This window comes from Meles meles, chromosome 1, assembly GCF_922984935.1.
Source record: "Meles meles chromosome 1, mMelMel3.1 paternal haplotype, whole genome shotgun sequence".
NCBI lineage: Eukaryota > Metazoa > Chordata > Mammalia > Carnivora > Mustelidae > Meles > Meles meles.
The window spans coordinates 192,222,676-192,249,333 of record NC_060066.1 but is presented as its reverse complement, the minus strand read 5'-3'; the positions used below and the strand labels follow the sequence as shown (position 1 = coordinate 192,249,333).

The 26,658-nt window shown below is 47.4% G+C and overlaps 1 protein-coding gene across 2 annotated transcripts; it reads right to left on the bottom strand.

Annotated features, from left to right (window-relative positions):
• Positions 1-593: 593 nt before the first annotated feature.
• On the bottom strand, positions 594-21,309 carry AK2 (adenylate kinase 2). Of its 2 annotated transcripts, XM_046010739.1 has the most exons (7): positions 21,150-21,309; positions 12,455-12,580; positions 9,787-9,897; positions 9,560-9,654; positions 4,815-4,887; positions 3,427-3,622; positions 594-1,477 (listed from the first exon to the last, which is right to left on the bottom strand). In XM_046010739.1, the coding sequence occupies exons 1-7, from the start codon at positions 21,246-21,248 to the stop codon at positions 1,473-1,475; spliced, it is 705 nt and encodes a 234-aa protein (XP_045866695.1). In that variant the 5' UTR covers positions 21,249-21,309; the 3' UTR covers positions 594-1,472. The 2 variants fall into 2 exon arrangements, with proteins under 2 accessions (XP_045866695.1, XP_045866684.1); XM_046010728.1 differs by lacking the exon at positions 594-1,477 and having other exon boundaries at positions 3,260-3,622.
• Between the last annotated feature and the right edge of the window lie 5,349 nt (positions 21,310-26,658).

Here is a 26,658-nt window from a genome sequence, read left to right as displayed (position 1 = left end):
TTGCTGAGCAGGAAATGGATTTATAAAGAAGCAACCGGGAGTGTTGAAGAGACAGCTGAAGAGACAGCCAAAAATCTGGCTAGGGACAAGAAGCGCTGGCTTTCTAGGCTGCGGGCAGCTGTCCACTCAACAATCCTCCAGCTCGGCACGAAGCAGATATTTTTGTATGTATTCTGATCCAACTAACACTTATCAAGTGACTGCTGTGTGCCAGGCGCCAAGCACAAAGCTTCTTTTTATAAACTTCATTTAATGCCAACAAGTTTGAGAAGGTGGCATCACACCCCTCTTTTCTCAGACAAGGAAACAGGAGCAGAGTAAATGACTGGCCGGGATTCCTCACACATCCTCTGAGCTCCGAGCATAGCGCGGTCGCCATGAGGCCGAGCTGCCTGGTCCTTGGGGGCAAGAAAAGCCTGCCTGCATCTGAGCTAAAGTTCAAGAGGTCATGGCTCATCTTAGGAGCACACACTTGGACCTCCCTGCCTTGTGACTTCTAGTGACAACAAGGAGTTTCCAAGCCAGATTCAGAATTCAATGCCTTTTTTCCTCCTAGCCCAGATCCCCTAAAAAAAAAATGCCACAACAGGGGATACAAATTTTTAACATACTTTATTGATTTTGGGGCCAAACAAGGCAGCATTTGGTCAGTTAAGAAAGGCACCTCATTGAAAATAATACATCACAGTGCTGACGAGTGATCCCAGTCACAGGATTTGAGGCTGGAAAGGACAATCTTTGGATGACGTTGCTCAGGGCACTTGCTTGTTTATTAACAAGGGTCCCTTCCCACATTGTGGATGCAAGATGGCAAGAGTGCAGGGCGGCTGGGTGGCTGCTGGGAGCTGACCCATGAGAACAGGGCGGGGACCAGTACACAGCAGTATGTGGTTGAGGAGGGAGACCATCCCACCTTCCCCCAACTCCAGTAAACGTGATTGGCTGAGCCACGGCCCCCATGAACACGCCCCCTCCCAATCTTTCCAATGCAGAGATGATCTTTCGATCACATGGTGCAGGGGAACCAGGGCCAGGAGTCAAACCACCGCCATTCCAGGCTTTTGGAAAGACGGGGCAACAGTCTGACTTCCTGCATTCTCAGGCTGGCAACCCATGAGGCTCTGAGATAAAAACTGAGGTCTTAGGACATTTGGCTTTAAAAAATATTGTCACCAATCCACAGTAAATGAAACTTGGCTTCCTTAGAAACAATACTGCACCTCCCTATTTCTATTTACAGACTCTAATCAGGTTTTTTAAAAAAATTAATTTCCCCCTTTTTCGGACTCCTCTATGACGTGTGAAAGAGACGACCTATCACATTATTGCTCTCCGTTACTCCTTTTGGGCCCTCGCCAATCCTCCCTCTCCATCCTCACCCTAACCACCCCTCCCCTCTGCCCAGCACCTAAGAGCAGGGATCACGCCGCGGGGTGATGAACAGTGGTGCAGTCTCGCCTGGCCTTCTGCTACTAGGCTGAAATAGAGAGGAAACAAGAGAGAACAAAACGGGTTTTTAAAAACTAAGTCAATATCAGGCTGGCATGCATGCCCCAGCAACCAAATGCATCAGACACTGGACATTTCTGTCGGAGAAAGCTCTCATGCCTGCTGAGGTTAAGGCCATGTAATTAAATGAAGCAAAAATCTAAATCCTGACCACCCCCCAAAAGGACATATGCATCCTGCATGTTCCCGGTTCACCAGCAGCCCAAATATGCACATGTGAATGTATACGGATGGGTGGTAAGTATTTGAGGAGGATCACACACATTCAATTAGCAAACACTCAAGGACTGCCACCTTGAGGCCAAGTGCCTGCAGCTGTCCCCTGTGAAAGGGGAGTGGACTCCAGGATCTGTGAGGGCTCCCTCCCCCAGAGAAGGGCCCCAAGCCACTGCAGACACAGCTCATAGTTTTGGTTTCACTCCTCTTCCCTGAAGTCATGTGCTTCCCAGAAATGCCCCATGGCAGACTAGGTTTCCATTTAGAATGGGCGGAGTTAGTTTACAGGCAGGGAGGCAAGGCAGAGCAGAGCTAGCAGAGACACTCACTTGAACCAGACCAAAGGGAAGCAAGATGGCCACGTACCCATGCCCAGCTTCCAGGTGGACAGGGACAAGCCCTCTCAGAGTTCCACAGACAGCAGGAGACTCAGGTCAGATGGGGACTGGGACTCTAGAGCTCACTGCACCAAGTCAGCAGACTGTGCCAGGGCTGGCGGTGTTATTTACTGGGCCTGCCACTGGTTTTCCAATGGTTTTTCCAGAAGCTGCTGTTTTGTGGCCTCTTCCAACAGTCTATTAATTCATCTGTTTGCCACAAGTCAAACAGCACAGCATGGACCTCAAGAAATGCTTAATAGATGGGGAACTGAAGTTAGGAGTAAAAGCTGGTTCCTGTCATAGGTGATCTTATTTTGGGTGATCTTTTCTTGGGGAGTCTGTGGAGAGAGTCTGAGTTTACAAGAGACACATCTGATTGTGGTTTCATATCCTGCGGAGACTAGGTTTGAGTAAACTCTAATGACAATGAGGCCAAGAACAGAGCACCTCCAAATGAGTTTTGTTCGTACTTGGACTGAGACCAACATTAAAAATGCAAACAAACCAACCTACCCTGGTCTCTCTGGGAAGTGACCTGGCTGCTCTCAGATGCCCAGCCTGGATGTTCGGAAGGCAGCATGAATTCAAAAGGACCATCGACTTGGGTTTAATTCTTTGGCAACAATTCGGTCTCTACACACGGGGCCCAAGAGGTTCCTACTTGATAGCACTGTGATGCAGATCACAGAAATTTTCCAGCTTAGCCCAGATCTTTCTATGGTGATATCTCTACCAGTTATTTCTGAAATCTGTAGTGTATATGCCCTTTTCTTTTCACTGAGGGGAAAAAAAGAACAATCCCCATCCACATACTGACCGTGGCTTTTCACTGTGGGGTAGAAAACAAGTGGAATTCCCTGCCAACATCTGCCACTGGGAACCTTGGCCCTGCTTGACTTTATGTGATCCCAGACTCCTACTCAGCTGTTGGGAGAGGGACCATGAGGTTCTAGAACTGCGGTGCCTGGCAGATATCTGAGTTAGGTCATCTTGGTAAAAATAAAAATCAAGACTATGGCTAAAGAAGTAAACAGCTGGCAGAGCAACCTTGCCTGTACCTTAGAAAAAAGGAAGAGTGTACATGAACCTAAATCAACCCACACACGCACGCACACACACACACAGATGAGATGAGAGTTGCACACACACTAAAGAGACATCAAGCAAGCGCTTTTTTAATCGGTACAACAAACGGTATTCTCGCTGGCCTCAGGAAGCTTCCCTCTGCCTGCTCTGTAATTCCCACCCTCCCTCAACAGGGATAGGAAGAAAGAAATTCCTTTTTGGACCCAACATTAGATAAACATAACCAAGTCTTTACATGTGGCTTTGGAGAAGGCCGCTAGGATGCTGGCAAACACGACGTCGGGGGTCTGGGTGGCATCGATGACAGAGTGGATCCCTTGCTTCCTGTAGTACTCCACCAGCGGGGTGGTCTGAGTGTGGTAGGCCTCCAGGCGGATCTTCAAGGCCTTCTCATTATCATCTGATCGGCGGACCAAGGGCTCCCCAGTGACCTGAGAACGGGAAGGGGGCAGTGAAAGTCTGGGGTGGTTAGCAAGGTTCCTTATCTGATGATGCCAGGTGCAGATCTGCCATGCTGTCTGCTCCCAAAGTCCACCAGAGGGAAAGACAAACGATCTAGATCCCCTCCACTGCAGAACTCTAAAGAGCTTTGCGACTCCCAAGAAGTTGGTCCTCGGAGCAGACCAACTAGTCCGGAGGAGCCGGGCAGCCTGAGGCAGCAAAATGTCAGGAAGGGGGTTTGTGGGAGGAAGACAGGCAAGGCCCTTCTCTCACAGCTTCTGCTCAGGCTGCTTGGCTTCCAAGATGAACACTTCTAGGATCAGAAGCAGGAAAGACAGAGGCCCTCAAGACTGAGGAGAATACATCAAAAATCAGAGATGCATTTGCCATTGTAACCTTAGCCCGCAAAGTATCTGGTGTTTTCACTAGGGTGTCGGCCATCGGTGTTGTGCAAATGGCAAGTGAATTAGAAAGAACTCTGAATGGCAGAGTTCCCAATCGTGGGATACGTGGGTTACGTGGCTAAGCTGACATGAGGGCTTTGAAACCTGCAGGACCTGACGAACTTGTCTGAAGGGACAAAGGCAAACCCAGGAGATTCTCACTCTTGCCTGCATGTTCTAGAACAGGTGAAACGGACCTAGTACGGCAAATGTTAGAGTGAACATGTATGAGACCCTCCCTGTCACATCTGAAAGCCACTGCAGACTGAGCACTCAGCAACGTTAATCCAGCCCAAACAGTCTGAATCTGTAGGACACAGCAGAGTCAACAGAGGGGACACTCTTCTGAAATTAGGACCAATCAACACATTTCTCTTCAGTCCTGTTCTCCCAGCTTGGCTCTGCTTCTGGGCTTCCAAGCAGCCCTCTCCTGAGGTTAGTCAACCATTTAGATCACCATGATACCAGAGAGGGGCTGTGCTGGACCAAAGACAGGTATAAACCGGGCACTGTGAAGTAGTCGGTGCTGGTAGCTACCTCAAAGTCAAACAATAAACCACCTGGGAAGGCGCTGTGTAGACAGAAGAGCCACGGCACTCGAGGTTTACTTGGTAGTGATATTTCTCACAGTTAAGTTAATCATACTGGTAGGAATAAAGGGAAGATGGAAAGAACAGAGAATAGAAAGGAAGAAAGGGGAAGGAAGGAAAAGGAAATTTCCTGTCCTGGGTTTACATACGTCATCTTTCATGTGTTCCTTTGGGGGGTTGAACTCCTCATGGTAGGAACGGCCACTGAGAGGGTGAATCAGCCTGAAAAGACAGCAAACGAACATGAGTTAGGTTGCCTGAAAGTACCCCGGCACCCCAGGGGTCTCCAGGTTGATAAGCAACAACAGAGGAGCTGGACATGAGGACTTTACCCAGCCAGAACCCTGCTATAGGCATCTCTTGCTTGGGAAGATAACTGGGCTTCCAGGAAGCTTATGACAGAGGGAGTATGTTTTCTACTTTGACCCAATATGATAATGAGTGTCTGGCTGCCGAGGCTGGTGTTAAGCACCTAATTCAGGAACCCGGTGCTGGTCTTACAGAGCCCTTCATTTTATTCGCCCACTCGCCCAACAAATGTTTACTAAGTGCTTCATCCGACTCAGGTGTCATGCTGAATCCAGGGGCCGCACTGCAACGAGTCAAGATCCCTGATCACAAGCAGCACTTACTCTAGTGGGAGGGACAAATGCGGAAAAAAACGAAAATAAATGTGACTATCCTTTAACAGAGATTTTTACAACATGCCATGGAGGCCAGAGGACAAAGAAGCTAACCCTACTTTCTATCCCAGTTCCGTAACAAAAACCGGAAAGGTGTGATGGCGTATTATGTCCTTTAGATGCAAATGGCACCAGACAGGGCGGCACCCCTGAAGCATCAGCGGGCCAAGCAATACGAACACTGGCACCAGGGGAAATGACTTACTCAACAAGTCAGGAAGTGCCCAAGAATTAAGTGTTTAGCGGGTGCTAAAAACGTAGCTGGGCACCCCATCTCTGCTGGGCCCCCTTGGGCCGCAAACTCGAATTCCTGACTGTGAGGGGCCACGCCACGGGAGCCCAGAAACCTAAGAAGGGAGGAAGGCAGGCCAAACACTGCTCAGCAGCCAGGGCCCATCTAGTTTCCCACATTTGCGCCGACCTGGGCTTTCTTACTGAATGGATGCCTGCTCTCCTGATGAAGGTCTGTTACACCAGAGCTTCCCAACATTTTTCACCTCTTGGCGCCGGTGGAAATATTTATGTAGTACTTGTGTGCTTCCCCTTTGGAACAGCCCAGGCCTACCCAGCTGCTCTGATGGCTGAGGGGATCCACATCTCAGCACATCCGTTGGGAAAGTCCGGGAGAGACTATCAAAGCCTGGGCAGGGGCGCGTGGGTGGCTCAGTCGGTTGAGCGTTGGACTCTTGGCTTCAGCTCAGGTCACGATCTCAGGGTCGTTAGATCAAGCCCCGCATCGGTTTCCATGCAGTGCGGTCTGCTTGAGATTCTCTCTCCCTCTCCCCGTTCCCCTTTCCCCCTCCTCGGTCTTGACAGCACACTTTTGGGGGGCTAAGTGGTCCATTTATCGCACTGGTGGGGGCAAGGTGATGGCTGAGTAGAACAGGCTACACTGATGGCTGTGCCAGTTGTCAGGCCCTCTTTTATTTGAGTCACTGGGGAGGTTCCTCTGGTGCCTCTACTGGGAGACCTGGGGAGAGGTTGTGGGGCTCAGCTACAGCTTTCCTTCTGCAAAGGGTTGCGAGCTCAAGATGTGGACCATGATCCTTCCCATTCTGGAAAGCACAAGGCTCACAGCAGCCAGGCTGCAGCAGACCTGACTCTTTCATTTCCACATCCCTACATCTCTCGCTTACTCCGATTCCCTCAGCCCTCCAGATACAGACAACACACGGCTCCTTCCCCGCGCTCAGACTTCATTTTAAGAGGAATGCCAGACTCACTCCCCAGAAGGGCAATGAAAGAAAGATCCAAATTTTCGAAGTGGGTCTGGTCTCAGTACCAACCACAATAGCTCTAGGGACCACTGAGTCTGACCTAGTGGTGGGGGTCATGATGGGGAGGGACATGGGCCCGGGTTCTAGAGCCACTGCTGTCTTGAGGAGGACACTTCAGATGCCTGTCTTCTCAGCTGCAAAGGGTGGACGGCTTGAGACATTAGGACAGCCAACTGGTAGGATAATTAGGATATCGGAGAGCCAACACTGAGAAAGTTAAAACCCATAACCGCCAAACATACATATTCAAGACATAAAGTAATGACTCATAACATCGTCAGAAATGAGGTCAGAGCTAATCAAAATTTATAGTGCATTTTTATCATGTCAGATTTAAGTAAGATCCAAATTAAACCAACTAGTCCCTGCCCCTTTTTCTTCCAACCCTCACTGTAGTGGACCAGGAGGCAGAAAGCCCACTTTCAGTGCTAGTTCTGCCACTGATCCAGTGTGAATCTGAAAAAACTGCCTTACCCGTCTGGTGTGTCCTTCTCTGTGAGGGAGGCGGTTGCACCACACCACACTCCCAAACCCAGACCCTGGGTCTTCTTCATGCTCTACAACAATCCTGTAATTCGCTCTTCAGCATCTCTCCGTTCCCCACCAGCCAACCCCAGTGAAAAGCCTCCACAACTCCACGTGGGGATCAGAATCAGCCTCCTAGGTGGGCTCTTGTCTGTTTTTCCTTTGCCCCAGTTTAGCCTGTACGCCAGGGCCAAACTAATGTTCTTAGAATGCTGCTCCTGACCTAACACCTCATGGCTTAAGAACATCGCATGACTCCTAATCTGTCTACTCTCTTCACCCTGGCCAAACTTCCCCAGTCAAGCGCCCATCTGATCTTCCCAACAGCACTTTTTCTACCATCCAGCCCTGTAGATCACTCCTCCAATTCCGGATATTCTGCCACCACCCCTAGCTAGAGGCCTTACCCTAACCTGTACTCATGCCCGCCTCTACTCCCTTCCCGGAAAGCCTTACCGAAATCCTCTCCATGCAGGAAGGCCATGTTTGACATTACACCTCTCCTAGGCAGCATTCCCTTTGCGCTCCCAGGCTCGCTCCTTAGGACTACCCACTGCATTAATCAGCCCGGGTTTCTCGTACGGCTTGTAGACTCTCTGAGGTCAGAGATGGGCACATTGTTCTTCTGTACCCTCCAGTATGGTGCTACACACAGAACAGGCACCCAGAAACATGGGCAGATTGATGCAAAGGCCCCCAGCGCCAATGAAGTGGATCCCACCATATCTAACATAGCCTCTCAGGAAAACACCTGTCACACTCACCCCGCTGTCTGTTTACATGTCTACCTCTGCCCTTGTAGATATGAATTGCAGACCCACGGAGAAAATGTGCAACTTCACGAGGAAATCAACTTAGTAAAATTTACAACAAGAAAACATTTTTCCTCTAATTCCAAAAGTCGACATGTACTATGATGGTCACAGCATTAAATTATCAGCAAACAACTATAAAAAACACAATCATACCACAGTAAGGGGACAAGTAAGTAAATGATGGCTTGTCTACTGTGAAATACCAAGCAGCAAGTAAAAATAATGGTCACAGGCGTCTGGTTCAAGATGGCAGACTGACCACCTTCCTGAGACTCCATCAAAATGACTAAGGGATATAAAAGCTAAAAGCCACAGCCCATAATAAAGATGAGAATGGGAGGAGGTCTATTAGGGGCTGAGATCTTCCCACATATTTCTGGAAGGCACAAAGGGGATGGCAGAGTGGACAGGGAAACAGAGTAGAGGAAATTGTAGCCAAAAGCAGTGGCCCTTTCAGGGCAAACTTGTTCAGAAACAGAAGCATGTCCGTGTTCAATGGTGACTACTACAAAGAAACAAGTACTTCAAAAATTGTATTTATTTACTGAGTTTTTGTTTTGTTTTGTTTTGTTTTTTTAAGATTTTATTCACTTATTGACAGAGAGACACAGCAAGAGAGGGAACACAAGCAGGAGGAGAGGGAGAGGGAGAAGCATGCCTCCCGCAGACCAGGGAGTCTGACACGGGGCTCGATCCCAGGATGCTGGGATCATGACCTAAGCCAAAGGCAGATGCTTAACAACTGAGCCACCCAGGTGCCCCTTTATTTACTGTCTTAAGTAAACTTTACACCCAATGCGGGGATCCAACCTCCACTCCTGAGACCAAGAGTTGCGTGCTTCACTTGGCTGAGTCAGCCTGGTGCTCTAAGCAACAAGCACTTTATTTATTTATTTTTAGAGATTTATTATTTTAGAGAGAGAGTAAGAGAAAGAAAGAGTGAGGGGGTGGGCAGAGGAAGAGGGAGAGAAAATCTGAAGCAGACTCCATGCTGAGCATGGCGCCGGACACGGGGCTGGATCTCACGACTCTGAGATCACGACCCGAGCCAAAACCGAGAGTCAGATGCTTAATGGACTGAGTCCCCCAGGTGCCCCGAAACAAGTACAAAGCAATAGTGGGTTTGGCTGAGGTGGCTGTACCACGAGCAAAATTTTCCTCCATTTTCTAAACTTTGTGTAGGTGGTCATATTATTTTCACACTACAAAACCTACAGCAAGGTAGGGCAACTCCCAAATGAACCCAGATTTCAGGGCACTGGAGATAATCATGGAAGGAATGGAATCTTTCTGAGGCACCTACCATAAGCAAGACTCTGAACTACGCAGGTCATGGTATGTAAAATGCACAACGGTTCCTCGAAGCGGATCTTATTAACCCCACTCTACACAGGAGGAACCAGCCTTGGAGAGATTAAGAAAGTTGCCTAGGGTCAGAGTTTAAAGTGACAGGCCTGAGATGCTGTCTGCCTTCAAATCCCTTGCTCTTCTTTCCACGTGCCTCCATCCCATGTCACACACAAGACCAGCCCATGTAAAAATGGCACTACGCTGCCTGGCTGGGATCGGGCAAGGGCCTTCAGGGGACACATACCTTCCTGTGATTCTTCGGATCAGCAGAGAGTCTGGGATGCTGAATTCAATCACAGAGTCAAGCTTCTCTTTCCTCTTCTCCATGAGGTCGTCGAGCTGCAAGAGAGTAGTATATGGTCCATCTAAGCTACCAGAGCTTGATCAGAGCCGTTTCCCTCAAAGGAATGAAGAGATAAAGGGCCAAGAGTTCGTTTTCATGTATCAGTGACACAAATGCAAGGCACCCACCATTTCTGCCTGTCTCACGGTCCGCGGGAAGCCATCTAGAAGAAAACCATTTTTGCATCGAGGGGTCTCCAAATTCTTCTCAATGAGCTCCACTACCATTTCATCGCTCACCTGGAAATTATGAACAAGACAGCCTTGGGTTTCAATCTGTTAACTGGGTGACATGAGCCCAACTCCAGGGCCACAAGTTTGTGTCTCTATAACCTGATTACTAAACAGCATGTTTTCTTGACCCCAAAGAAGCAAATATTAGAGCAAATGTGGAATGGCTCCACATGCCAAAGAAAATTCAGTTTTGTGATTTTTGTGGTTGCCACATATGTGTTCTCCACCCTTGAGATTCTCTTGTGTCTCAACTATCTGGGTGAGGGAAGAGGATCCCACTGCCTGTCACCTGGACAGGAGGCTCTCGTGTCTTAGGTCCTGAGGACCTCACCAGCCATTAGCCAGGATCCTTTCCATCAGATAATAGTTCATCAGCTGTCCTCAAGGCACAAGAAAGATGAGGGCTTCTGGCTGAGAGATCACTGAGGAGGGCTCCATGGGAGAATGGGGCTCAACCAGAACGTAGGAAGGTACCAACCTTCCCTGTTTCACAATTCTGATAGGCGAACAGTAAAGTGGTTTAGGCCATCCTCGACATGAGGTAACAGAGAAGGTTGCTGAATTGGCAAGACTGGGTCAGAGCCAAGGAAATGAGGTGCCAGCCCAATGCACCTCTTAGTTGCTCTAAAAGCCCTAATGAGGACCCCTCCAGCTTCCAAAAACTGGTTTTCCTCCTGAGCTTTCATAGAAACAGAGTTCCTTACCAGTATGACCGTGAAGGCTGCAAACACTCTTATCTCCTGGGACCCGCTGTGAACTTGGGGACAAAGTACAAGCTCTGTGACGAAGTGAAGGCTGGAGATAAGCAATCTCATGGCCATACCCCAATTTTTTCTCAGTATAAGATCTTATGCCAAGACCCAAAGTCCAAACTATCTAGCTTTCTGGCTTAGCTCAAGGTCTCACAAGCACGAAGAGAAAGCTAGAGATAAAGGGGCAGGTGGACGGGTCAGGGTACCCCAGATACAGCTATGCAATCTCAAAGCCTGCCAGGAGGTTCGGGGATAAAGGCAAAGCCAAATCCTTCCCCAACCAACATTCTGAGATATGAGAAGATCCGAGGGCCAGCACAAAATGACTCCTGAAGGTGATTCCCAGATGATAAATATAGCTTTTTCTACCTCCCTTCCCCAAAATGGTATTATCTGATCATCTTCATGTATGAACTTAAAATAGTGAAATGTGGGGTGCCTGGATGGCTCAGTCAGTTAAGTGTCTGCCTTTGGCTCAGGTTACGATTCTAGGGTCCTGGGATCAAGTCCCACATTGGGCTCCCTGCACAGCAGGAAGTCTACTTCTCCCTCTCCTGCTCTCTCTCTGTCAAATAAAAGAACAAAATGTGTTTTTTTTAAGATTTTATTTGTTTATTTGACAGAGAGTGAGATCACAAGTAGGCAGAGCAGGAGATGGGGGGGGTGTAGGCAGGAACAGGCTCCCCACTGAGCAGAGAGCCGGATGTGGGGCTCAATCCCAGGACCCTGAGATCATGACCCGAGCCAAAGGCAGAGAGGCTCAACCCACTGAGCCACCCAGGCTCCCCTAAAAAAATGAAATCTTAAAAGAAACCAGGGAAAATGTTAAGGAAGCAAATGGTTTGTAACATTGTAAGTACTTACAACATGGTGTACCTTCTTGCTCATGAATATTCTATACCAAAACCATTGTTTCTGTAGTTTAATTAAAATGTTTTCTTGGTGTTCCAGTTTATTAAAATGCCTGAAGGTGATTCCCAGAGGCCAACTCCCAGAATAACTCAGTTACAACTAAGCTCTGGCGCTAATCAAAGAAGATTTAGTAGATAATAGATCGTGATCATCCAAATAGATCAAATGGCCTACAAATGTAAGAAAATGCTATATTCCCCAAGTAGGAGGAATTATTACTTTCATCAGTCACCAAGCAAATCCACTGTTAGAGACACAGAACACAGAGCCACAAAAACAGAGTTAAAACACCCTGTGGTTTCCTGTGTCCTCTCTTGATATATCCTTGAGTTCTGGCCTGGGGATGGCAGTTTCATTTTTGGCTCTAAAACCAATTACAAAACGTAATACAAAACCTATTACAAAACGCATCAGCACAAAAGAACCTCAAGAATACTGTAAATAGGGGCACCTGGCTGGCTTTGTCAGTAGAGCACATGACACTTAATCTCAGGATTGTGAGTTCAAGGCCCACATTGGGTGTAGAGCCTACTTAAAAATAAAAAATAAAATAAAATAATTGAAAAAAAAAAAAGGAATACCGTGAATAAAATAAATGCCACACATTCAGAATGTACCACGTAACCTGCTACCCTAGAAGTTCATGCAGTGGGTGAGTTTGTGGGAACACCCCGCAGCACAGGGCTGTCCAACAGAACTTTCTACAATGATGGAAACGTTCTAAAGCCGCGCTGGCTAACAAACCTTTGAAATGCAGCCAGTGAGACTGAGCAGCTGAATTTTCAATTCAAGGAAATCTCAATTAATACCCATGATTCCACGTGGCTGGTGGCCACCAAAGGAGGCAGTGCAGACTGAGATGCAGGAATATCCACATTCACTGGGACCACCGAACCTACCAGTTTCCCGGCATCCATAGTGGCCTTCAGCTTTTTCCCCAGTTCTGAGCCTGATGCCACCATGGCTCTCAGCATGTCCCCAGTGGCCAAATGGCAGACGCAGAAGTTTTCGGCCAATTTGGGTGCCTGTGGAGGGGAAGATGAAAACCAAGACAGAATTAACACTGAAGGCCTGCTGCCCGGGGGTGAGCCTGGCCCTGTCACTGACTCAATGGACTTTGGCCAATGCCCGATTTCCTTACCTGGAATAGGGATAAAAGTACCAGATGTTATAGTTCAATGTAGAACAATTATAGGGTCACAGTAAGATTTCTACGACAGAATCCCTGTAAAGCACTGAAAACTGCACCTAGCACACAGGAAGTGGTCATATATATTAGCTACTCTCACAACTTCCACCAGACATGCCCTAGTGACACAAAAGCCTCAGTTTACAAATGGGAAGAATCAAAATAGCAGTATCAGTACCTCTCAGGGTTGCTGCTAAGTTTATTTATTTTAAAAAAGATTGTATTTATTTATTTGACAGGGAGACACTGTGAGAGCGGGAATACAAGCAGAGGGAGCTGGAGAGGGAGAAGGCTTCCTGCTGAGCAGGGAGCCACCCAATGCAGGGCGGGATCCCAGGACCCTGGGATCATGACCTGAGCCGAGGCAGATGCTTAACGACTGCATCACCCAGATGCCCCTTTATTTATTTAAAGATTTATTTTTTATTTTTTTAAGATTTATTTACTTATTTGACAGACAGAGATCACAAGTAGGCAGAGAAGCAGATAGAGAGGGGGCGGGAAGCAGGCTCCCTGCCAGACAGCCGGATGCGGGGCTCAATCCCAGGACCCTGAGATCATGACCTGAGCCAAAGGCAGACGCTTAACCCACTGAGCCACTCAGGGACCCCTATTTAAAGATTTTTATTTTGAAGTAATCTCTATGACCAATGTAGGGCTCAAATTTACGACCCAGAGATTAAGAGTCATACTGGCGGGAGCTGGCCAGGCACCCCAGCTGCTGAGAAGTTGAAATGAGTTCACACAGATCAACCACTCAGCACAATGCCTGGTATATAATGTGTTGAATGAACATTTGCCAAAGGAATGAATGCGCCACTGTCAAGTAAGGTGGCCAGGGGCCTGGGAGGTAGCCTGGGGCCAGCTGAGGAATGCGGATTTCTCCCCAGGCACATCTGGTTTTTTCCCTTTCCTCTCAGAGGCTCAGTTTCCTGGTCTGTTTAAAATGAAGGCAAAAAGTCTCCATCTCAGGAAGTAGCTGTGAGGATGAGATAGGATACATAAAAAGAGCATTTGGCCAACAGTATATACTTACATAGTAGTTTTAGAAGGCAGAGCATGGGCTTCAGAGTCAAAATTCCTGGGGTTCCGACACTAGTTGCTAGATATGTGACTTGAGAAAAACTGTATCACCTTACTGCCTTTCAAATCTCCTCTAAGTCAGTGGAAACAGTAGCAGGCCCTCCATCACTGGGGTGATGGGATCAAATGGAGCTCGACATATATACACCAGGACAGACACAGAGTAAACACTCAGTGAACATTATATGGCACTGTAGCCCTGGCCCTAATTCCATGTTCATTCACAGAGAAAGAAAACACTGACGCCCCCTCCAAGAACCCTGCTGGGAGCCAGGAAAACAAAAGACAGGGACTCTGGCCTCTACAGACTCCTAGTTTGGTGGACAACACAGCAGAATAAAGACCAGAACAAGAAGAACTCTGAACAATACAATGGGAGTGCCCTCTCCCTGCCCCCCCCCCCCCACAGAATTCACAAGGAATTGAATCAGTTCAATAAAAGCTTGATATTTAGTGTTCTGGTTCAACTGTTTCATAAAATAAGTAGGGCTGGATTCTTATTCAAGTCAGTGCATTGGGAGTTTTCTTAGTTGCACACAGGAAAGGGAAATAGATGGGGCTCAGTGTAGCAAATTCTAGTTTGATTTATGGACTGATTCAGTTCAAGCAAAGACATGACTTCACAGCAAAATGGAATCCAGACGAAGGTGTTAAAAACTGCATTGTGGAAAGCCAGTGAAGGTCAGGACTCTCTGGCAGTGGAAAACCTTCTGGCCCTCCAGGCTGGCGTGGTGGCCACACCCCCAGAGAACTGGGCTTTTCTGCCAATCTTTCTCCTTGGTTGTTGAAGTTAACCTGGGGGAACATTCTGGAGACCTGGCTTGTGCAGTTCCGGATGACGGGATTCTACAGCTGTGTGACCTTGGGCCAGTTACTTAACTTCTCAGCATCTGTTTCCTCACCGGTCAGTTGGGGATGTTTATCTACTTGACTGGGCTGTCGTGAGGATAAAAACATTGGGCTGTTTTGAGGAAGTAAGTACCCAAAACATAAGACACACAGTGGGCATTTAATAGAAGACTTCCCTCCATGGTCTTTCTTTTTTGCATTACTCTACTTGCAACCTACAGAAGCATTCTGATGAAATAACTTTATTATATTCCCCTCACACTTCAAGATTATGCTTCAGGGCACTGCTTCTACTCCAGACCACCCGGGGATGCTGCTAAAACGCAGATTCTGATTCCACAGGGCGGGGCCTGAGCATCTGCATTTTTAACAAGCTTGTAGGCCTGGCTGTCCTGTTGGCCCCTGGACCACACTCTTGCTGCTTGAGGCCCTGGGCCACTCGTGTCTCACTGGCCATGGACCGAAAAACAGGCTCATCACCTCTGTGAGAACCCTGTGGGGGAAGAGGTAGGTTTTTGTGGGGGGCATGGGTAAGAATGGCTGAAACCACCAGACAGGCAGCATGGTGGGTGGGTTTAATGTCATCTTCAGTATATTACCACTGTCATCTGGGGCACATGCTAAAAATATAAAGCCAGGCCCACCCTTAAAGTTTATGCCTCAGGCAGCACCCAGGGATTCCGATGCACCGTCTGTGAAGCCCCCGGGGGCAGTGGGACAAGACTGGGTTTTTGGTGGTACAGATCTGGGTTGGAAACTAGAACCCACAATTTACTCACTGGGCTCCCCCTGAACAAGTTATGCGGCCTTCTTAAAGCCACAGTGTCCTCATCCCTGGAGTTGACAATAATGTCTACTCTCAGAGCTATTATGGGGACTTAATAAAATTATGTATGCAGAAGCATTCAGCATTGTGACTGGCATTCAGGGAAATAAAGGGAAGCTATTAGTTGTTGAGGTTTGACTTAATCTCAAACTCATGCGTTTTCTCACTTTGAAATTACCTTCTGCCTCTGTCTTTCCCACTCCCACATCCCATGCTCCTGAATATGTAGCTGGAATCATCTCCTAAAATACTGTTGGGCGTGCCTCCCATCCCCAACACCTACACACACATTCAGAAGCCTTCTATGTCTCCTCAGTGCAATAGGGGAGAAGTCCAAATATCTCAGTCTAGCACTCAGTGTCCTCCATTATCAACTTCCTACAGGGCCTAAGCTCTTCAAATTTACCTCCACCTTCAAATTTACCTATCTATGTGCCTTGCACCACTGTAAACAGCAGCTCTGTGTAGGATTCCCAAATACATAACGGAAGCATCTCTGAGGACCTTAGCTCCTCTCCCTTCTACTCTTCCCTACTCTTCCCAAATTCTGAGCATCTCTCTCTCAAAATACTCCCACCTATCCCTTCTTCCTCTGATAAGGACTCATCAACATCTGCTAACTGCGTGTTTGCAACATGCCAAGGAATTTTTCTATGCAGTTTTACTGTAGTTAATATGCATAATATACAACAAACCCAGGAGGTAGGAACTATTTTTTTTTAAAAGATTTATTTATTTATTTATTTTCAGACAGAGATCACAAGTAGGCAGAGAGGCAGGGAGAGAGAGGAGGAAGCAGGCTCCCTGCTGAGCAGAGAGCCCGATGCGGGGCTCGATCCCAGGACCCTGAGATCATGACCCGAGCCGAAGGCAGAGGCTTCAACCCACTGAGCCACCCAGGCGCCCCGGTAGGAACTATTTCTAATCTGTATTTTATAAATGAAATTCAGAGGCTAATTGCCCAAGATCACGTAGCTAGTAACATCAGAGCTGGCAAGCTCTAGCACTTATCCATGATATATGGCCTTATTAAAACACAACAGTAACAACCCACAGAGCCTTAATGGCTGTCTCTGAGCAAAGGGTGTGTGTGTGTGTGTGTGTGTGTGCGCGCACGTGCCCACCTGGAAGAGAGCACAAGGAGGACTCTGCCATGCTGGCAACATCTGTTTCTTAACATGGATGTAAGTCGCCCAAGGGTAATTGTGAAAATTCATGTTGTGAAGATCCATCAAGCTGCTCACTTATGACAGGTGTAGCTTTCTCCATGTACATTATACCTCAATAGAAAGTTTTTTAAAAAGCACAGAAACCTGTGTTTGAGTATCACTTCTGCCTCTTAACTTACCATGGAACCTTAGGCCAGGGATTCTTCGAGACTATTTCCTCATCTATAAATTGGGGCTAACAATACCGACATTACGGGCTGGGTAGGAGGAAGAATGGAATACTCTCGACAAATGACAGTTCTTGTTCTAACCCTGAACTAATCCTAGCATTTGTCAGTCACTCATCGGACACGCCCCGCATAGTACTTCGCACTGGTATGGATTGTGCGCGTGCTGTTTAGTTTTGCCTCTACACCCAGACTAGTGTCAACCGTGAAAGATGGTGACTCTGCTCAGGAACCAGTCATGAATTCAAATCCTGCCTTTGCTACTTCTTTATGCCTATCCTGGGGCAAGGTATAGCATTTGGGCCTCAGTTTATCAGTACAAAGGGCATGGATAAGAACAGGATCTACCTTGTAGGGCTGTGGGGTTAAATCAGATGACACGTGGAATCTCTGACCAGGGGCCTGTCACATAACTGAGCAAAGGGTGACTATTTGTTGTACTGTATCTTCTTGAGGGCAAGGGCTGCTCTCTTCATCTCTAACACCAAAAGGATCAAGCGCAATATGCACAGGGTAGGAGAAAATCTAACCTAGGGTAGGAGATAGCCACTAAAAGAGCAGGGGCTTTGGAGCCATTCGGGTAGCGGATCTGCCGATAACTTGCTATGTAAACTAGAGAACAGGCCCTCTGAACTTCAGTTTCTCTAACTGTAAAAAGGGGAATAAAAGTATGGGTCTCACAGAGATGTCATGTCGTTGCACTGATACAGCTGACAGAGAATGGCCTGCAAGAACTGGTATAAGCTGGACACATGCAAAAATCTGTGAACAGGGCGACAGAGACACCTCGGTCATGCTATCTGGTTGCTGCTTGAAAATAATCTGTGAAGGGAGAGTGGATGGGGAAGCAAAGGCCACCAGCTGATGGTTCTTGGGGCTGGATAATGGGTACATGGGGACCAGTCTTTTTTTTTGTATTCAAACTTGAGGCACCTGGGTGGCTCAGTCTGTTAAGTGTTTGACTCTCGATTTCGGCTCAGATCATGATCTCAGGGTGGTGAGATCAAGCCTCATGTGGGGCTCTGCAATGGGCATGGAGCCTGCTTAAGATTCTCTCTCCCTCTGCCCCACCTCCACTGCCTTCCCCCCACTCCCATACCGGGTCACGTGCTCTCTCTCAAGAAAACAAAAAAACCCACAAAATTTTTTTTTTAAAGATTTTATCCATTTATTCATTTGACAGACAGAGATCACAAGCAGGCAGAGAAGCAGGCAGAGAGAGAGGAGGAAGCAGCCTCCCTGCCGAGCAGAGAGCCTGATGCGGGGCTCGATCCCAGAACCCTGGGATCATGACCTGAGCTGAAGGCAGAGGCTTTAACCCACTGAGCCACCCAGGCGCCCCAAATTCTTAAAAAAAATAGTTAGGGGGTGCCTGGGTGGCTCAGTCGGTTAAGCGTCTGCCTTTGGCTCAGATCATAATCCCGGGGGCCTGGGATTGAGCCCTGTGTTGGGTTCCCTCCTCAGTGGGAGTCTGCTTCTGCTTCTCCCTCTGCCGTCAGCCCCCCTCCCTCATCTTGTGCTTTCTGACTCACTCCCTCTCTCAAAATAAATAAAATCTTTAAAAAAAAATTAGGGAGTCACTGACTGCTGGCTCAGTCAGTGGAGCATGAGACTTCAGATCTTGAGGTCTGTGAGTTCAAGCCCCACGTTGGGGAGTAGAGCCTATTCAAAGAAAAAAATAAACATAGGATGTGTTTGTAGACTAAATGCTGCTGGACGCTGCCACTTTGCAACCTCTGATTTATGAACACTGCTGTTTTTATTTTACTTTTTTAAAAAGTAGGCAGAGAGGCAGGCCGAGAGAGAGACAGAGAGAGAGAAACAGGCTCCCCACCGAGCACAGAGCCCGATGTGGGGCTCGATCCCACGACCCTGAGATCATGACCTGAGCAGAAGGCAGAGGACTTAACCCACTGAGCCACCCAGGTGCCCCTATTTTACTTTTTTTTTTTTAAAGATTTTATTTATTTATTTATTTGACAGAGAGAGAGATCACAAGTAGACAGAGAGGCAGGCAGAGAGAGAGGGGAAAGCAGGCTTCCCGCCAAGCAGAGAGCCCAATGCGGGATTCTATCCCAGGACCCTGAGATCATGACCTGAGCCGTAGGCAGCGGCTTAACCCACTGAGCCACCCAGGCGCCCCTTATTTTACTTTTTTAAAAAAGATTTTATTTATTTGACAGAGAAAGAGACAGTGAGAGAGGGAACACAGGTAGGGGGAGTGGGAGAGAGACAAGCAGGCTTCCTGCAGAGCAGGAAGAGCCACCCAGGTGCCCCTGCTGTTTTTTTTAACTCCATAAAACTACAACCACTAGTATTCCTTTTGTCCCACTTACGAAAAGAAAGGTGTACAGAGGTTAAAAGACTTGTTTCCTCAAGTCCCAATTACATCTCCTTCACTTCCACAAAGCCGTCTCTGACCAACACTTGCTGTATGCACACCCTTATAAATCAGCTCGTAAGTATAATTTCCTTCAAAACTTCCTGAATACATCACTCTTTACACTGAAATACATCCGGTTGAAAGGGAAATGTGTAAGATGAGGAAGTCAATAATTAATGAATGCCTGTGATGTGCCAGGTTGTCATTTAGGTACCTAGGGATGCTTTTACACATGTATATAACATATTCCTCCAAAATCCTTGTCAGCTTTTGGTCTATATGAGTAAGGACCTTATCAGTCTTGTTCACTGCTCTATCTCCAATGTTTGGTACTCATAAAATGTTGAATAAGTAAGGTGGGTATTATCACCATTTTTCAGATGAAGACATTCAGGCTTAGAAGTTACAAAGCTTGCTAGACTATAAAACCCTTGTCTCAGCACTGGGATGGGTTGTTCATTACACAACTAATGAAATTATTACCTTCTGTATGAACTAAGAAAAACTAATTGATGCATTTGAGCTACCCTGTTTATAGTCACAGCAAAAGTTTGCAGAGTCTGGGATTAAATATTCCTCGGCGGCAGTTTCCCTAATAACGGAGGGGGGGGGGGGGGATAGCAACAGGAAAGAGACTTCCAAGTTAACGGAGGTCAAGGGGATTAGGTAACAGTGAGTTCCAGGGATGAATCAGCTCCAGCTATAGAAAAGGGAAAGTGGTCGTTCTTGACCTAGTGCCCAGAGCCAAAAAGCAATTATCACAGGAATGACCGGTATCTCCCAGACTTCCCTTGTCATCACCCACATTAATCTGTGTCCTTCAACCATTTCCAACCCCATCAAGTGCTAAGTGATGTGCTGGGTGCCGAGGGGTCTCAAGAATGAGTAAGACAAGATCTTTTCAAATGCTTTTCAAAATCTTTTCAAGGAAAAGTGGGCACACAGCTGTCCCCTGAACACCATTCACTTAGGTGCTCAGGACTTTCAGGAGTTCCATCTTAAAGCACCTAACAACCAACAGGAACCTGTGGCCTGGAGGGCAATGCCAGACCTTAAGCAGGAAGGGGACATTGATAATCCAACCTATGGGCTTCCAAATCTTAAAAGGAGAACATAAATCCCAACTCTGATCTATGGGTGCTTTACAGCCCTGACACCAAGTGAGGACCCATAGTCTGCTAAGGTAGAAGGTAACTTTAGAGTCCAAACTCCTGGAGCCCCATGGCTCCTGAGGTTCCAGACTGCATGAAGTCAATTTCGCTATCTTCGAAAAGCAACCTGACCTCTCTGGAACTGTTTTCTTACCTGTATGTTGATACCGTCTCTCATTTCCCTAACTTAACTGGCTCAGGTAGGTCATACCTCATTTCTCTTGGAACTCTTAATCAGCACACCCCAGTTCGCCCGCTGTCCCACGTGCTAAAGATGCTCCTCCACCTTCAGTCATTAACCCTAACAAGCAAGTTTCCCCTTCCCCAAATGCCCGGAGCATAACCCTGGACAAGCCACTCCCACATGGTAGGGAATCGGGGGTTCCTGACTCCACTCAGGCTGTAATCTAGATGCTTCAACCTTAGGCTCACCCTACCTACCGCTCAAATCCTCTCAGCTTTTAACTCCTTAAGGAATCTAAATCAGTCCTTTGATCCCAACATGACACCTCAAGTCGAGATCCCTCCAGAACTCTAATCCTAACTCAGACTTCCCCCGATCTCCAACTGGACCCTCTCCCAAACGCCTTCCCACAACCCTCCCACACTCTCCCCAGGCCTAGGCTCCAGGTCCCACTCCAGGGCTATCCGGACCTCCGGCCGTCCTGACCTTGGAGTTCCACAGGGTCAGTCGCCAAGCCCGCCCCTGCAGCTCACCTGGGTACCCTTGCCGGCCCCGGGAGGCCCCAGGAGCACGGCCCGGATGCCCTTGGGACACTCTGGGGCCGGTTCGGGCGCGGGGACGTTGGGAGCCATGGCCGCCAAGCCTCTCACCGCTCAAGCCGCCAGCACACACCTCGCAGGTCCAGCGCTTCCAGTCTAGCGTGCCGCGCACGCCACGCACGGCCCGCTCGCGGCTAACACTGGTCCGCCGCCACGTCCGTCAGGTCGCTTCTCCCGCCCCCGGGCGTGATGGACACTTTAACTTACCAACCATGAGGCGATATTGTAGAACGCTGCTTTTGATTGGACAGAATCCGTACGGGAGTAAGGAAGGGGCGGGCCATCATATTCCGAGGCGGCGATGGGGCTCCCGGCGGGTGTGCGGAGTGGGCGGGAAAAAGTGAAGTAAGACCTGAGGCCAGGCTGGGAGTTCCAGTTGGCCTTTGACAGTTAATGACACCGGCAACTCCGGTAAAGTCCTACGCAGTTGCTTCTGGGAGTGCAAACGGGCGAAATCAGTCTTAGAAGACAAGTTGATAATATGTATCAAATATCCTTTGGCCCAACAACTGCACCTCCAGGAATTAAAGATATAATCAAAGAAAGATATGCGTGAAGATTTGTGTAACAAAGATACTACTTGTAGCACAACAGCCTAAAAGCCTCAAAAAAGCAAACCAAAGAACAAAACAAAAAGGCAATATCCCAAATATTCAACAAGAGATTGGTTAAATAGATTGCAACAAATTTGTATTCTGAATCCCACCCCCACCCCCTCCCCCGCATTGTATAAAATATTTAAACACATGGGAAAATGTTCACCAAACAGGATACAAAATTGCAGTTACAACAAAATCCCACTTTTGAGTTACAAGTGATGATCTCTGTACACTGTGATTACAGGAGCCTCTCCCATTCTTCTTTGTGCATGTTTATATTTTCAAAAAGTTCTATAGTAAGTTCTGTAATATACAGATACTACTTTTACAATAAGAAAACAACCTTTTTTGTTGTGCAAAAACAATGAATACTGTTACGCTGAAAAAATAAAAATAATTTTTAATAAAAAAAAAACAACCTTTTTTAAGTCAGGAAAAGCTTTTCTCAAAAGAGATAACTCTTGGATATATCTCTTGGAGATATTCTTCTCAGCTAAGAAAAGAATTCCTACAACTTTTTGGTGTATGAAAGTTTCATCTACACCCCCTGTGAAGCAATCCTCTAGATCCTGGCAAGACTAGCCCCGAGGGCCCCTTTGGACCTTTAGTCAGGAGTGTGATTATGAAACAATTATGTTTCCCCACAGGCTCTTAGCAACTCATTTTCTACATCCTAGTGGTGAATTTGCTCTTCCTTCAGTGTGCTCTCTTCTATATTACCTCACAAAAGAAATGAACATTTATTTCCCCCTCTCCACATTAGACATCTACAAAGTGCCTGAACTTGAAAGAGGCAGAGATTGTTAAACCCATTTTTCAGGGAACTATGCAGTGGTTTGCCCAGAGCCACACAGTGGCAGGGTCACAATAAGACTATGGATGATGAGCTGGTGCCCCAGAGAGTTCAGAGTTCATGGGAGTGAGGGGGAGGGTAGGGAACAAGCACATCTTTTCTGGTGGAAACTTCTATGTAGCCAAAATTCACTTCACTCCAAGAAAGTCAGAGTTTATGGAGGGTTGCCGTACCCAGGACACCGGGCAAGGGGCATAGGATCAGTTTTCCCTTTCTGTCGCCTATCCCTACAGTGATTTCTACAGGCATGGATCCCTCAGGAAGGAAAGCAACTGAGACTACACAGAAATACACAGTGTAAAGTTTATTCATTCAAATTTTAATAATGTCCTAGTCTTTGGGGGGCATACCAAAGACCATAAGGGGGATATTGACAGCCCTCGGGAAGGAAGGAGTACTTCATTCATTTATTCTTTCAACTTAATTTGTAATAATAACTGCTATCATCTACCTATTATTGGGTACTGTGTGCCAGCCCTGTGCTAACACTTTACATGCATTATTTCATTTAATTTGCACAATAAACTAGATACCTAATTACTTTATTTTCTGCAATTTTTTAAATAGAGGAAATTAAGGCACAGAGAGGTGAGGCTGAGGCTGAGCAGATCTGAGCTCAGTTCTGTCTGACTGGCTGGTACCCAGGACTGCCAGACAAAAACACAGGCAGTTTCTGCAGACATGAGACCCACAGTGCAGCTGGATTCCAGGTAGAGGGATCCTGACATTTCTGTGAAAGAGATGGACATTGAAAGATACAGAGGATTTGGCTTTGGGGTGGGGGGTATATTTCAGGCTGAGAGAACATTCAGAGCAAACTAGCAGAGGTGAGAGAGAGAGAGAGAGAAGAGTGTGCTGTAGATTTTATCCAGGGGGCTTTGGTGAATTGGGAAATTTCTTAAGTAGAACCATCATGATCAGATTCACATCTTTTTTTTAAAGATTTTTTATTTATTTGTTTGACGGACAGAGATCACAAGTAGGCAGAGAGGCAGGCAGAGAGAGAGAGAGGAGGAAGCAGGCTCCCTGCTGAGGAGACCCCGATGCGGGACTTGATCCCAGGACCCTGAGATCATGACCTGAGCCAAAGGCAGAGGCTTTAACCCACTGAGCCACCCAGGTGTCCTGATCAGATTCACATCTTATAAGGATCAGTTGCAGGACAGACTGGAGAGGAGAGGAAGAGATGAATGCCAAGAGACAAGCCAAGAGATACTTCTGTTCATGTTCTGTGATAGCGGAACAATCCCCTCCCCACTCCACCCTCAAAGACGTTCACGTCCTAATCCCTGAAACTTGTGACCATGTTATCTTACATGGCAAAAGGGACTTTGCAGATGTGATTAAGTTAAGGATTTTGAGATGGAGAGATTATCCTGGATTATCTGGATGGACCCAATATAATCACGAAGGTCCTCATGAAGGATAAGAGGGAGGCAGGATAACCAGAGAAAGAGGTGTGATGACACAAACAGAGGTCAGGGTGGTGTGATTGTTGACTGAGGACCACAAGTCAAGCAATGATGGCAGCCTCTGAAGCTGGAAAGGCAAGGCAACAGCTGTCCCCTAGGGCCTCCAGAGGAAACATATCTCCTGCTGACACCTCCATGTTAGCCCCATGGGACTCATTTTGGATTTCTGACCTCCCGGATTATAGGATAATAAATTTGTATTGTTCTAAGCCATCAAATTTGTAGTAATTTAAAAAAAGATTTTATTTATTTATGTGAGAGAGAGAGAGAGAGAGAGAGAGCATGAGAGGGGAGAATTTCAGAGGGAGAAGCAGACTCCCTGCTAAGCAGGGAGCCTGATGTGGGACTTTATCCTGGGACTCCAGGATCATGATGTGAGCTGAAGGCAGTCGCTTAACCAAATAAGCCACCCAGGCACCCAAACTTGTAGCAATTTACTACAGCAGCAAAAGGAAACTAATAAATGTTCTTTGGGTACAAGCAACAGAAACAGACTCTGGCTACATCAATCAGGGGAGGAACCCGCTGGGATGATACACTTGTATGACAGGTGGCCTTGGGAATGACAGGAGCCAGAGCTGCCTTGGGTAATCTAAATATTGAGAATAAGTAGACAAGGTAGAGGGGGATATTTATTCCCTCCTCTGGCTTTTTCCATAAAAAAAGAGGGACCTCTTTTAGAGTAATATTCCTGCCTCTTGTCTCTGCAGAAGAGAAGGAGGAGTGACTTATCTGATTGCTGAGTTTAGGGAGACTACGAAGCTCAGTTCACCTCTTCCTCCTCTTTCTCTTTCAGTTCTACCTCCTCACAAGAACCATGTTTTGTTTTTTCCTCTCTCTTCCTTCTTGCTCTAAAATTTCCCAGGATCTGACCCTCACAGGGAAGATTATGATTTCCCAGCACTGCCTGAGACTGGATGGGAAAGATTGCTTGCTGGAGTTCTATATTAGTAATTCCACTTGTCTGTCAGACCTCAAGGTACATCTCCAACAGGTCTGTCAGTAAAAAAGGTGATATTTAGATCTCCTTCTGTCCTACTTCAGGATCCACCTATCACTGGACTCTTGGGTGAGGCTACCCTCAAACCCAACAAATGAGTTCTCATGATGCTGTGATTGTAATGACTCAGCTTGACTCTTCCCTGCATCTGCGTCATTCTACTCAAGATTCAAAGCTCTGGCTTGGTTTGTACCTCATGTTCACCCCTTGGCAAAGGTGGAGAGTACCTTGATTAATAGTTCCCTCAAGATTGTGGGAGTGGGAGACGTAGTTCCCCAAAAGCACATGATGACAGTTTCTGAAATAAGGGGAAAAAGCCTTTGGGCAGGCAGAAATGACAGATGTCCACAGCAGGGAGTATTGCAAAAGTCCAGGAGAAAGGGAACGAGGGACTGGCCTATGGAGGTAGAATTAATGGGAACTGACACTAGACCAGATGGGGATAATAATGTCCAAGTTTTGGGGCCAGGTGACTGGGGGAGGGTGGTGTCATTAATATTCATCTCATTCATTCTTTAATTGATTCATTCAGTGTATATTTAGTGAGCATATACTATGTGCCCAGGATTGTGCTTAGTGCCAGAGATCTGGTGCTGACAAGGAAGGCAGGGTATCCACTCTCATAGATCTTGCAGTCAAGGGAGGAACAAAACTCAAGTAAGATGGAATTTCAGTACAGGGATGAGGACAATGCTGCGGAAGGTACAGCCTATGGTGGGAAAACAATGGAGGGGCACCTGTCCCAGATTTGAAGGGGAATGACATCTAAGAGACATGAAACATCAAAGGATGAGGAGAGTTTTGCTGGAGGAGGGAGGTGACACCAGGAGCTGTATGTGCCAAGGTCTGGAGGCCAAGGAGCCAGTGGCAAGTCAAGGATAACTGTGGTACTCAGCAGAAGAACGTCTCTCCTATGTTGAAATCCAATACTGTAAAGAGCTCGGAGGCCAGGGACAGTCACGTCTCCTTGTCTCCTCCTAGAAGCTGAAAGGGTAGAATCTTTCCTGCCTTTCTGGCAATGGGGCAGTGAGCACATGACCTGGCCTGCCCAATAGGATGTCTCTCCCCAGGACTTTGACCTTTGAAAGAGAGAGAGGCAACATGGCAGGGCTGTTCTTGGAGGGGACCCGGGAGTCTTGCCGCAGAGGGTGGCCAGTGGCCAGTAGCGGCTATCCAACTGGGCTTCTCCTGCACCATGTCTTTGTCTGTGTTCTTAGCCTAAATACTTTGGGTTCCTGTCCATGTTTGGAACTCATGAGCTCCACACGTTATTCAACACAACCTTTCATCCTCTAGGTTAGTCACCGAACAGACAGCATAGAGCTGAGAGGGGGTCAGTCTGGCCAGAGGCACAACTTGAGAGGGTGAGGGAAGAAGCAAGAGGGTGGGAGGCAGGGCTTTCCCTTCGGGTGAGGAGAGAGATGCCTCAGGGAAAAACCTCCCTGCCTGCCTGCCTTTAGATGCTGAGGGGGAATGCGATGCTTAGTCTAGCAGCCATCCTGGGGTTGTGAGGGAAGAG

What these genes read in the sequence shown, in the direction of transcription:
- AK2 (XM_046010728.1), bottom strand. Translation starts at nt 21,248, where the DNA reads ATGGCTCCCAACGTCCCCGCGCCCGAACCGGCCCCAGAGTGTCCCAAG. An exon ending in GGGCCGGCAAGGGTACCCAG is followed by an intron (nt 12,581 to 21,149) that starts GTGAGCTGCAGG and finishes TCCCCTCCACAG; the next exon opens with GCACCCAAATTGGCCGAAAA. An exon ending in CTATGGATGCCGGGAAACTG is followed by an intron (nt 9,898 to 12,454) that starts GTAGGTTCGGTG and finishes CATAATTTCCAG; the next exon opens with GTGAGCGATGAAATGGTAGT.